Here is a 12,046-nt window from a genome sequence, read left to right on the forward strand (position 1 = left end):
GGCATGCGCCACCACGCCCGGCTAATTTTTCTATTTTTAGTAGAGACGGGGTTTCACCGTGTTGACCAGGCTGCCCTGGAACTCCTGACCTCAGGTGATCCGCCCACCTCGGCCTCCCGAAGTGTTGGGATTACAGGCCTGAGCCACCGTGCCTGGCCCCTTCTAAGATAATTTATAAAGGGTGCAGTGCAATGGTGCGATCTCCGCTCACCGCAACCTCCGCCTCCCAGGTTCAAGCGATTCTCCTGCCTCAGCCTTCCCAAGTAGCTGGGATTATAGGCATGTGCCACCAAACCTGACTAATTTTGTATTTTTAGTAGAGTTGGGGTTTCTCCATGTGGGTCAGGCTGGTCTCAAACTCCTGACCTCAGGTGATCCGCCCACCTCGGCCTCCCAAAGTGCTGGGATTACAAGCGTCAGCCACCACACCTGGCCTCAGTTTCAGTTTTAAGATCTCCATTCGGGGCTGGGCGTGGTGGCTCAAGCCTGTAATCCCAGCACTTTGGGAGGCCGAGATGGGTGGAACCCGAGGTCAGGAGATCGAGACCATCCTGGCTAACACGGTGAAACCCCGTCTCTACTAAAAAAATACAAAAAACTAGCCGGGCGTGGTGGTGGGCGCCTGTAGTCCGAGCTACTCGGGAGGCTGAGGCAGGAGAATGGCGTGAACCCGGGAGGCGGAGCTTACAGTGAGCTGAGATCCAGCCACTGTACTCTAGCCTGGGCGACAGAGCAAGACTCCGTCTCAAAAAAAAAAAAAAGATCTCCATTCGGGGACAAGGATGGGAAAGCATGAAAAACAGTGTTTTTGTTTGATTTTCAGCTGGTGTTGACTTGAATTTCTAGTTTCAGAAAAGCTAAGCAGACTTTTTCGGATTACATTGGTCACTGAGAATTTCAGTGATGGGGGAACAAATTACATGTGAAATAGTAGCCCTGAGCTTTCAAGAGTTAAATCAGTGGACAGTTGGGAAGATGTCAGAGTCGTGCTGTTTTACTTGCATCCTCCATGTAAATCAAAATTTCAATTGTTAAGTTTGGGTAAAAGAAATACTTACACACGTAGGTAGCACTGAGTTTGCTGCCATGGTGCCTGGGGCATATGCCTAAGAAGTGATGAAAGGGAATTTTAAATACGGTATCAGACTTGTAGGCATCCTGCCCGTTTTACGGACTCACTTTATTGATGGTAGCTACAGGCCGTGGGCCAGATTCAGTGCTTGCGGGCATTTGATGCTAACCTGAGTAAACATAACTGCTTTATGTGTGGTGTGTACGTGTGTGTACACTAAATGCTTGGTGTGCTTCCATGTGGAAACTCAGAGATTTCAGGAATTGGGACATATTTTAACAACATCAGTAACTTCTGGAGGGGTTCATGTGCTTCCAGGGACACCAAAAAGTCTTGTGTCATTTGACAGCCCAAAATACACATGATTATAAAAAAATTTTCTCCTGGGCTCTGAAAAATAGTTTAAATAATTAAGGTGGACTTGGTTCACATATGAATTAAAACATTAGTTTTGGGGCCGGGCAAGGTGGCCTGTAATCCCAGCACTTTGGGAGGCCGAGGTGGGCAGATTGCTTTGAGCTCAGGAGTTTGAGACCAGCCTGCCCAACATGGTGAAACCCCATCTCTACAAAAAAATACAAGAATTAGCCGGGCGTTGGTGGCTCCTGCTTGTAGTCCCCACCGCATGAGAGGCTGAGGCTAGAGAGTTGCTTGAGCCTGGGAAGCTGAGGCTGCAGTGAGCTGAGCTCGCCCCACTGCACTCCAGCCTGGGCGACAGAGCGAGACCCTGTCTCAAAATAACAAAAAAAACAAAACAACAAAACCCATTAGTTTTGGAAGAATTTGCTGCTGTTTTCTGTAGTACAGTAGTTCAGCATCTGTAGAGAGCCAGTGTTTGGCATCTGTGACAAATGTCTTTCTTTTTTACATCAATGAATTAAATCAAAGAATTAAATATCGTTGAATTAAAAATCAATGAATTAAATATTCATTGATGAATATTCAAGCAAGTGAATGGCAGCGCATCTATCATGGTAAGGCTCAGGTGGTCAGGGTACAGGCCTTCTTTCCTGTGACGGCGTCCCAGACAGATGACCGTGAGCTAGTGTGGAGGTATCCACACCCAGGGTGCTCCCTCCGTGCTGATGGGGCTCGCAGAGCAGCTGCCGCTGAAGTGGTCTGTGAGCAGCAGGATATCACAGCTCACTGGGTCTTGACCTTTAGAAGCTGTGTTCCTGCTGAGGCCAAGATGACACTACCCAGCAGCGTTCACAAAAAGTCCTTAGCTGCTGAAATGTCACTGGGGGCACATAGTTGCAACCCATCCTCCATCTATGGGTGCTTCTTATTTATTTACTAATTTTCTTTTATTGTTTTAGAGACAGGATCTTGCTCTGTTGCCCAGGCTGGAGTGCAGTGGTGTGCAATTATAGCTCACTGCAGCCTTAAAGTCCTGGGTCAAGGGATCCTCTTGCCCCAGCCTTCCAAGTAGCTGGGACTACAGGCATATGCCACCATACCTGGCTAATTAAGAAAGTTTTTTTGTAGAGATTGCGTCTCACTATGTTGCTCAGGTTAGTCTTGAACTCCTGGGCTCAAGGGATCCTCCAGCCTCAGCCTCCTGAGTAGTTGAGACTACAGGTGCGTGACACCATGCCTGGCGCTGTGGATCCTTCTTGCTTCCAGCCGGGAGTGGCTGTTGGCTGGTAAAATGTGTGCAATGTGAGGAAGTTGATGTGGGGGACGGATTCCACGTAGACCAGGGACAGCAGTGTGGAGTGGTGGCTGGGAGATCCCCCTTGAGTTGGTCCTGGGTTTTAGGGTTTTATTTGTTCCCCGTGGCTTGTTCAGCACTCCAGGCTTTTGAACCCAACATGCTTCTCTAAAGCCCTCTCTCCAGCCCCTTTTAGCCAGGACCACTTACATCATGGCAGGCTGTGTTGCAGTCACCTGCGTGGCCGGGTTGAGAGGCATAGCCAGAGCTCCTGGGCTCCTATAGTACGTGGTAGGAAGGACCACAGATCATGGCAGGGGTTCTGTTGGAGCCCTTATCTAGTCTCTTTTGCATACTCCTTGCAGGCTTGTAGCAGCAGCAGCAGTAGTAGCAGCAAATTCTATAGTTCCCTGATGTCTAAGAGGGTGGGCGGTTCGGTTTTCAGCTTAAGGAGTGAAGTCACATGAACTATAGCTTCCTTAGCTAAAAATTGTATTTGCATTTCCTTTTATTCTGTACCTTCTCTGTTCCTTAAGCTACCCATTTACTATTTGCTGTTTGAATCCTCATCAGAGAGGCTTTTAAGAGTCAAGTGCAGCATTCTGACAGAGCATTTTAAGATTGTCTCCAGTGGCGGTGTCCGAGCGCCTCTGGGCGTGGGTGCTGTCCTTGATCCCCTGGTCGATGGGGCTGAAGGTGACCCATGATTATCTCTCCTTGAGGCGCGTGTTGAGAGTTGGAGGAACACCCTGCCGTGTGTTCTCACGTGTTGCAAGGTGTACCACGTGTGACGTGACTCAAAGGCGGAAAACAGTGGCCTTGAGCCAGGAGGATGTGGGGTTCAGAAGACGCCCACCACCTTCGGGACTGTAGCGTGCCTTCCTTTCTCTCTGAGTGTTGTTGGAGCTGGTGGAGCGATTGTCTCCATCTTACTTGTGAGGGTCCAGCCCTCACTCAGGTTTATACACATAGCCAGGACTAGAGGCAGCTTTCCTGCCTCCGGCCTTCCTGCCTTCCCTGTCACTCAGCTCTGCAGCTGAGGTGGGAGGTGCTCAAGCTGCCAGCCTCTGTGATGTTCATGCAGTGAGACTTGTGGGGAGTGGCATTGCCGTGTCCTGGGCATCCCTTCTTAGCATGAGAGGCATTCCTGTAGTTGTAAAAGTTTCCAGAAATTGCTTTAAAGTGGAACTATGCTTGTAGCCAAAATATAGCTCGACTGAACATTTAAACTGAGTTTCTTGCTTTGAGTTTGAGCGGGAGGGCATCATCGTGAGTCTTGTCTTGAGAAAACCTCTGGTCGTGTTTCATGGACCCACCTTTCCTAATCCTTGTCCTCTTAATGGTTTCAACAGGACAGATTGATTCACTTTGGAGCTGTAAGTACTGATGTATTAGGGTGCAGCGCTCATTGTTCATTGACGCAGAGTCCCAAAATGAATATCCAAGAGCAGGGTTTCCCCTTGGACCTCGGAGCAAGTTTCACCGAAGATGCTCCCCGACCCCCAGTGCCTGGTGAGGAGGGAGAACTGGTGTCCACAGACCCGAGACCTGCCAGCTACAGTTTCTGCTCTGGGAAAGGTGTTGGCATTAAAGCTGAGACTTCGACGGCCACTCCGAGGCGCTCGGATCTGGATCTGGGGTATGAGCCTGAGGGCAGTGCCTCCCCCACCCCACCATACTTGAAGTGGGCTGAGTCACTGCACTCCCTGCTGGATGACCAAGATGGGATAAGCCTGTTCAGGACTTTCCTGAAGCAGGAGGGCTGTGCCGATTTGCTGGACTTCTGGTTTGCCTGCACTGGCTTCAGGAAGCTGGAGCCCTGTGATTCGAACGAGGAAAAGAGGCTGAAGCTGGCAAGAGCCATCTATCGAAAGTACATCCTTGATAACAATGGCATCGTGTCCCGGCAGACCAAGCCAGCCACCAAGAGCTTCATAAAGGGCTGCATCATGAAGCAGCTGATCGATCCTGCCATGTTTGACCAGGCCCAGACAGAAATCCAGGCCACTATGGAGGAAAACACCTATCCCTCTTTCCTTAAGTCTGATATTTATTTGGAATATACAAGGACAGGCTCGGAGAGCCCGAAAGTCTGTAGTGACCAGAGCTCTGGGTCAGGGACAGGGAAGGGCATATCTGGATACCTGCCGACTTTAAATGAAGATGAGGAATGGAAATGTGACCAGGACATGGACGAGGACGATGGCAGAGACGCTGCTCCTCCCGGAAGACTCCCTCAGAAGCTGCTCCTGGAGACAGCTGCTCCGAGGGCCTCCTCCAGTAGACGGTACAGCGAAGGCAGAGAGTTCAGGTGAGTCCGACGCCAAGCGTCCCGCTTTCTGTACTCACCTCCGAGAGCTGGAGAACAAGCCAGGGAAAGGTGCTGATGAGGCGGGCGTTAACCCACAGTGGATGTCCTGCTGCCGTTGGGGTTGGATTTTGGTTCTGTTCCTATTCGTGATACTTTTGCATTTGTCATTAGATACTTTTGTATATTTGTAATGTTGAGAATACTTTTACTGAGAACAGACCAGACTAAAATAGATGACATTATGAGTCATTAGGAACCTTGGAATTCTTCGAAGTCATGATGACGTGTAAACTTTACCCTTCATCAGTAAAGTCTGTACCCTCTTAAATAGGATCTGGATCTATCCAGTAGACATGGTCCTTTGTGCTTAATAAAGGGAGGAGTGGACGTTTCAGGGCATCGGTACTTGGATAATTGGATTCTTGCTTTTTTTTTTTTTTTTTTTTGAGACAGAGTTTCACTCTTGTTGCCCAGGCTGGAGTGCAGTGGCACAATCTCGGCTCACTGCAACCTTCGCCTCCTGGGTTTGAACGATTCTCCTGCCTCAGCCTTCTGAGTAGCTGGGATTACAGGCATGAGCCACCATGCCTGGCTAATTTTGCATTTTTAGTAGAGACGGGGTTTCTCCATGTTGGCCAGACTGGTCTCGAACTCCCAACCTCAGGTGATCCACCCGCCTCGGCCTCCCAAAGTGCTGGGATTACAGGCGTGAGCCACCGCGCCCGGCCAGATTGTTGCTTTTTTAATGATCTTCTAAGCTTCTTCCTAGAGGCTGAGAAATAGTAGGGGGGATGTTTTACGTGTGGGGAATGGTCATAGTACTTTGAAAACTTCCTGTGGCTGTGGTGGGCATTCCAGGATTGGGCCTTTTTTCCTGCCGACAAAATCTGTTGGTGCTGTTGTGTAGTGCACAGCGGCCTGGGCCCTGAGGCGATCCTTGCAGGGCCTGGGGTGTGTGTGCTGCCTGGGAGGGAGCAGAGTGGTGCTCAGCCTTGAGACCTGTTTCTTCTTTCTTCCTGTGGTCCCTGCGTGGCTCCTGGAGGTTTATTTGACTTTTGGGCTGGCATCTGTTGTGCTTCTGAACAAAGCACGTATATTTCCCACTCTTTCCCTAGAGCTGGCGACCGGAGGCTCCGGCCTGTGTAACTTTGAAAGCCTGGAATTCATTCGACCCCTGCTGATTTAATCAAGACTCCGAAAGCACAGCCCCACGTGCTGGGACTCTCCCGAGGAGTTATTTAAAACTCGCCTCAGTTCTTCAAGCTTACTGTGACACAGAAATCTGCTGCTGGCTCATAAAACAGGATTAAACATTTCTAAGGTTAAACCCCTTTAGTCTAAGTGATACGATTTAAGATGGACTCTCGACTGGGCGTGGTGACTCACTTCTGTAATCCCAGCACTTTAGGAGGCCAAGGTGGGCAGATCACCTGAGGTCGGGAGTTCGAGACCATCCTGGCCAAGGTGGTGAAACCCCATCTCTACTAAAAATAAAACAATTAGATGGGTGCAGTGGTGCATGCCTGTAATCCCAGCTACTCGGGAGACTGAGGCAGGACAATCACTTGAGCCTGGGAGGCGGAGGTTGTGGTGAGTCTTTTTTTTTTATTTTGAGATGGAGTCTCGCTCTGTCACCCAGGCTGGAGTGCAGTGGCGCGATCTTGGCTCACTGCAACCGCCACCTTCCGGGTTCAAGCGATTCTCTCGCCTCAAGCCTCCCAAGTAGCTGGGGTTATAGGCGCTTGCCACCACACCTGGCTAATTTTTGTATTTTTAGTAGAGATGGGGTTTTGCCATGTTGGCCAGGCTGATCTCAAACTCCTGACCTCGGGTGAGCCACCTGCCTCGGCCTCCCAAAGTGCTGGGATTACAGGCGTGAGCCACCGCGCCTGGCCGGTTGTGGTGAGTCTTGATTGTGACAAGAGGACAAGAGTGAAACTCCGTCTCAAAAAAAAAAAAAAATGGACTGGCCACCTAATGTATTTTTTTTTCTTTTTTTTTTTTCTTTTTTTTTTTGAGACGGAGTCTCACTCTATCGCCCAGGCTTAGACTAAGTACAGTGGCATCATCTCGGCTCACTGCAAGCTCCGCGTCCTGGGTTCATGCCCTTCTCCTCCCCCAGCCTCCTGAGTAGCTGGGACTACAGGCGCCCGGCACCACGCCCAGCCAATTTTTTGTATTTTTAGTAGAGACAGGGTTTCACCGTGTTAGCCAGGATGGTCTCGATCTCCTGACCTCGTGATCCACCCACCTCGGCCTCCCAAAGTGCTGGGATTACAGGCATGAGCCAATACGCCCAGCCTTTTTTTCTTTTTTGTTCATTGTCTTTAGCCAAGTGCTATTTATTTAGCAAACGTTTTAGGACACCATATGCCGTAAAGTTACCCTGTTGAATAAGGCTGGTATAACTGAGAGTTTCTTTCTTTCTTTTTTTTTGAAATGGAGTCTCACTTTGTCTCAAAGGCTGGAGTGCAGTAGCACGATCTCGGCTCACTGCAACCTCTGCCTCCTGGGTTTAAGTAATTCTCTTGCCTCCCGAGTAGCTGGGATTACAGGTGTGTGTTGCCACGCCTGGCTAATTTTTGTATTTTTAGTAGAGACAGGGTTTCGCCATGTTGGCCAGTCTGGTCTCGAGCTCTTGGACTGCAGTGATCTCAGCTTCCCAAAGTGTGGGGATTACAGGCGTGAGCCACTGCACCTGGCTGGTTATTTTTGTTTGTTTGTTTGTTTGAGATGGAGTCTCACTTTTTTGCCCGGGCTGGAGTGCAGTAGTGCAGTCTCAGCTTACTGAAACCTCTGCCTCCCGGGTTCAAGTGATTATCCTGCGTCAGCCTCCGAGTAGCTGGGATTACAGGTGTGAGCTACCATGCTCAGCTAATTTTTTGTATTTTTAGTAGAGACGGGCTTTCACCACGTTGGCCAGTCTGGTCTCGATCTCCTGTCCTCAGGAGATCCGCCCGCTTCAGCCTCCCAAAGCACTGGGATTCCAGGTGTGAGCTACTGCGCCCGGCCCTGGCTGGTTATTTTTAAGATGGGACTGAAGTTGAGGGCTGGGCTGCAGGAATAAAATCAGCTCCGTTCTGATTTCCGCTGTTAGAACCACAGTGCCTCCCTCCCAGCCACTCTTCAGTTCTTGGCTGCGAGCAGTAGCTTTGCCGTCTGTCCTTGGTTTGCTGTATTTGTAATAAGCAACCTTTGCTATAAAGTTAGTGGAAGACATTGGCTTCTCCTGTCTAATTTTGTGTAGCTGTGTCTACATAGTTTGGGTCCTAACTCGCCTGCTGTAGGGCTGCTGGTGACAGAGGACCCTGGGGCTTGGGAGTCCTGTCTGCAGTTGAATCCTCTCTGTGGGAGGCGGCCGGTGGTGCAGCCTGTGGTTTGAAGATCTCTGATGTTGGAGGGGTTGCCTGTCGGCACGGACAGGGCATGAAGTCCGGGCTGTGTTCCTCACGTTTGGACCATTCTGTCCTGCCAGGGGTGAGTGAGGGTGCACTAGGTTGGAAGTCGTGGAAAGCCACCCACCTGGGCCCAACCCTGAAGGGCACTGTTGAGGCAGAGCCTCGGGTGTGCCTCAGGCAGTGCCTGGCACCTTCGCTGTGTGCCAGTCTGACTTTGCCTGCCTGGTGGGCGGCTTCGTGGGCTTTTGTGTTGGAGGTGGCTGCTGCAGTGACCTTGGGCTCCGGGCTCCCTTGTTTGCAGATGCTTCCCGCAGCTCTGAAGGACGGGCCTGCCATTGCTCTGAGGAGGGCACGTGTGCCACTGTGTCCTGTCTCAGCACAGTCATGGTGTATGCGCTGGGGGCTGCACAGCAGGGCCATTCCTGAACGAAAGTGGGGTGCTCCACCCAGACAGACGCCTGCTCCCCAGTGGGGAGCTGGGGGTGGTCCTCCAAAGGAAGGCAGCAGGTAACGCAAAGGGAGGAGGAGAGTGGGTACTGAACAGGCAGCTACCACAACAGGGCCAGGAGCTTGGGCCTCACGTGTTAGGGGATGCATTTCCCGTGGAGAGCCGGTTAGTCGTCCTGGGATGGAATCTGCGTGGAGGAATGTGTCAGGAGGGCCAGGCCTCGGATGCTGACCGCTTTGTCCTGGGGGCTGCTTTGCCTGTGTCTCTGCCACGGTCCCTCATCCCCTGCGGTGGGGCTGCTGTGGTCCAGCACGGCCACAGGCATCCATTTCCCCTTTGGGAGGCCTGGGTGTGGGTCCTTGTTGGTCAGTGCGTGAGCCGCGTAGTGGTTTTACGTACTTGATTTGAGGAAAGTGGAGTGTTTTGCTTAGGTCTTTGTCTCAAACTAGGAGACAGCTCCATTCCCAGCCCTCCTCTGCGTTTGTCCCACTTAACCGCTGTCATTTTGAGCTGCTGGGCCAGGGTTTCCTGGGGTTCCTCCCTGGCTCCCCTGTTCTGCTTCTGTGGGAGCACCTTCTGCACCCTCAGGTCTTTGTTCCCATTGTCAGTGGAACTTTGAACAGAGCTGACTGGTTCACATGTCATTTCAGCCGTGGGGATCAGCAGGCAGGTTCTGCTGTTGACTAAGTGGTCGGGCGGGAAGCCCAGGAACTGCACTCCCTGGCTGGGGGGCTCAGGCTCTGCTCCCCTTCAGGGTGGCGTGGCCCACCAGGTGACCTTCAGGGCTGGCCTTGCACGCCCCTGCCAGGTCCGCTTGGTCAGGCTCACAGTCCCCTTGCCGCTGGCCTCTTCTGTGGACTGCCCTGACCTTCCTCGCTGGCTGGGGACAGGGTCTTCCTAGATATTTTCGTGTGTCTTCCTGGGCCAGCCCAGTGAGGCACTTGTGGATAGGGCTGGTCAATGTGGCCGTGGCCAGAGAATGGACGACAGATGTGTCCACAGCAGGAGCAACATAGTAGCTTGTCTTGGGCTCCTGGTTCATGGAGCTGCTCGGAGGACCATTGGGTCTTTTCAAGGTGGGCAGCCAGCCCCTGCTGTTCAGGTTCCCACATGATGCCTAAGGAACTGTCTGACCTGCTCATTAGTTTATTGACTATGTTTCTGGTAATGTCGTAAAAGTTTAAGAGAAGAAATGGCTAAAAAAAAGAAAAGAAAAAGAAAGGGCCCAAAACGTGTACAGAGTTGTGTGTGGAGGAGTGGTTTTGGGTTTCCGTGTCAGCTGGAACTCAGGCGGTGGTGCTGCTGAAGACGCCTGGCCTCAGAGGGGCTGCTTTGCAGGGGTGAGCTCTGCTTCCTGTGCATAGGGGGTAGTCCGGGGTGGGGCTGCCCCAGGCTTGTCTTGTTAAGGGGACCTCTGCTGCGGTGCAGAGGGGGCAGAGGTGCTTGTGAGCCATACTGCCCCTTGTGTGGGCTCCGCTTGCCTGGGTGTGGGGCTTTCTAGTCTCCTTTAGGGTATTTGCTTCCCCTGTTTGAGCAGATCTAAAGAGAATTTTTTTTTTTTTTTTAGATAGAGTCTCGCTCTGTCACCCAGGCTGCAGTGCAGTGGCACAATCTCAGCTCACTGCAACCTCCATCTCCTGGGTTCAAGAGATTCTCCTGCCTTAGCCTCCTCAGTAGCTGGGACAACAGGCCCACGCCACCATGCCCGGCTAATTTTTTAGTAGAGACGGGGTTTCACCGTGTTAGCCAGGATGGTCTCGATCTCTTGACTGGCTGGTTTTGAACTCCTGACCTCAAGTGATCTGCCTGCCTCGGCCTCCCAAAGTACAGGGGTTGCAGGTGTGAACCACCATGCCCGGCCCAAAGATAAATTTTTTTGTTTGTGGATGTCCAAGGAAAACTTTGAAAATGATTCCTGGCCGGGCACGGTGGCTCACGCCTGTAATCACAGACTCTGCTGGGCTCTGCTGGACTCTGTCACCACAGCACCAGCTTGTAGCCCTTTTTTTTTTTTTTTTCCCCAAGATGGAGTTTTGCTCTTGTCGCCCAGGCTGGAGTGCAATGGCGTGATCTCAGCTTACTGCAACCTCTGCCTCCCAGGTTCAAGTGATTCTCCAGTCTCAGCCTCCCTAGTAGCTGGGATTACAGGTGCGTGCCACCACGCCTGGCTACTTTTTTTATTTTTGGTAGAGACGAGGTTTCGCCATGTTGGCCAGGCTGATCTCCAACTCCTGATCTCAAGTGGTCCACCCACCTCGGCCTCCCAAAGTGCTGGAATTACAGGCGTGAGCCACTGTGCCCAGTCCATCCTGTATTTTTATGCACCTGTCAGTAGGCGAGGACTCCAAACATTTTTTTTCTCTTCTTCAGTCATGTAAAGCTCCATAGTCACTGACAGATTTCAGCAGAGTCCACGAAAGTATCTGTAGTTGCCTGTCAGGCCAAAGGATTCTGGAACAGAGAGGCCCCTTTGCCTGGGTGGACCTCCGTCCTGAGCTGTGTGGTGGGTTGTGAAAGGGAAGCATTTTGCAGGCAGCCGATGGCAGACGTGCTGATGAGACTGCGTTCCTGGCCCTGGTGCCGGTGTGGACCTGCAGCAGCTGTTTCTGGGAGGGCTTGGGGCAAGTGACCCTGTGGGCCCGTGTGGTCCTTGTTGGAACTGAGCCGTAGCCGTGACTGGCTGCTGGGCACCCCAGCCCATTCTCACATTTTGCACCAGTGTCACAGATTTGAATTGATGCACGTGCTCCGGTTCTGCTCGTCCTTGTCAAACGCAGACGTCGTTTGTAGCAGCATACCCTGCAGTTCTCAGAGGTAGGGGCCAGGCTGGGCCCTGGTGGCTGTCAGGGAGGGAAGGCCACCTCTTGGCTCTTTCTTGGGCCCCTCTGCTGCCTACTTGTGCGTGTGGAGGGAAGCAGCTTTGCCTCAGTTTCCCCGTGTCATAAGGTCCTCTCAGAACCCATTAGCTCCTGAAAGTGTTTGGTCTCTCCACTCCTTCAGAGATGGAGGCTGGTCATGGGGCTCTATTACAGCAGACACAGATCTGCCATGCTGCTATGGCACCCGGGGAGACCCCAGAGGCCGCATGCCAGGCTGAGTTCACATAGGGCCTAGACTCCATGCCCCTTCTCCTCCAGCAAGGACCCTGGGCCCTGTCCGGAGT

General features: G+C 51.9%; 1 protein-coding gene across 2 annotated transcripts in view; it reads left to right on the top strand.

Annotated features, from left to right (window-relative positions):
* Positions 1–12,046, top strand: part of AXIN1 (axin 1) — a 68,380-nt gene that overhangs the window by 1,246 nt on the left and 55,088 nt on the right. For both annotated transcript variants that reach the window (XM_030924303.1, XM_030924304.1), the window contains exon 2: positions 4,079–5,037. In XM_030924303.1, the coding sequence (XP_030780163.1) occupies positions 4,160–5,037 (878 nt within the window). In that variant the 5' untranslated portion in view covers positions 4,079–4,159. The remainder of the gene's footprint in view (positions 1–4,078; positions 5,038–12,046) is intronic.

This window comes from Rhinopithecus roxellana, chromosome 20 (genome assembly GCF_007565055.1).
Source record: "Rhinopithecus roxellana isolate Shanxi Qingling chromosome 20, ASM756505v1, whole genome shotgun sequence".
In the NCBI taxonomy this organism is placed as follows: domain Eukaryota; kingdom Metazoa; phylum Chordata; class Mammalia; order Primates; family Cercopithecidae; genus Rhinopithecus; species Rhinopithecus roxellana.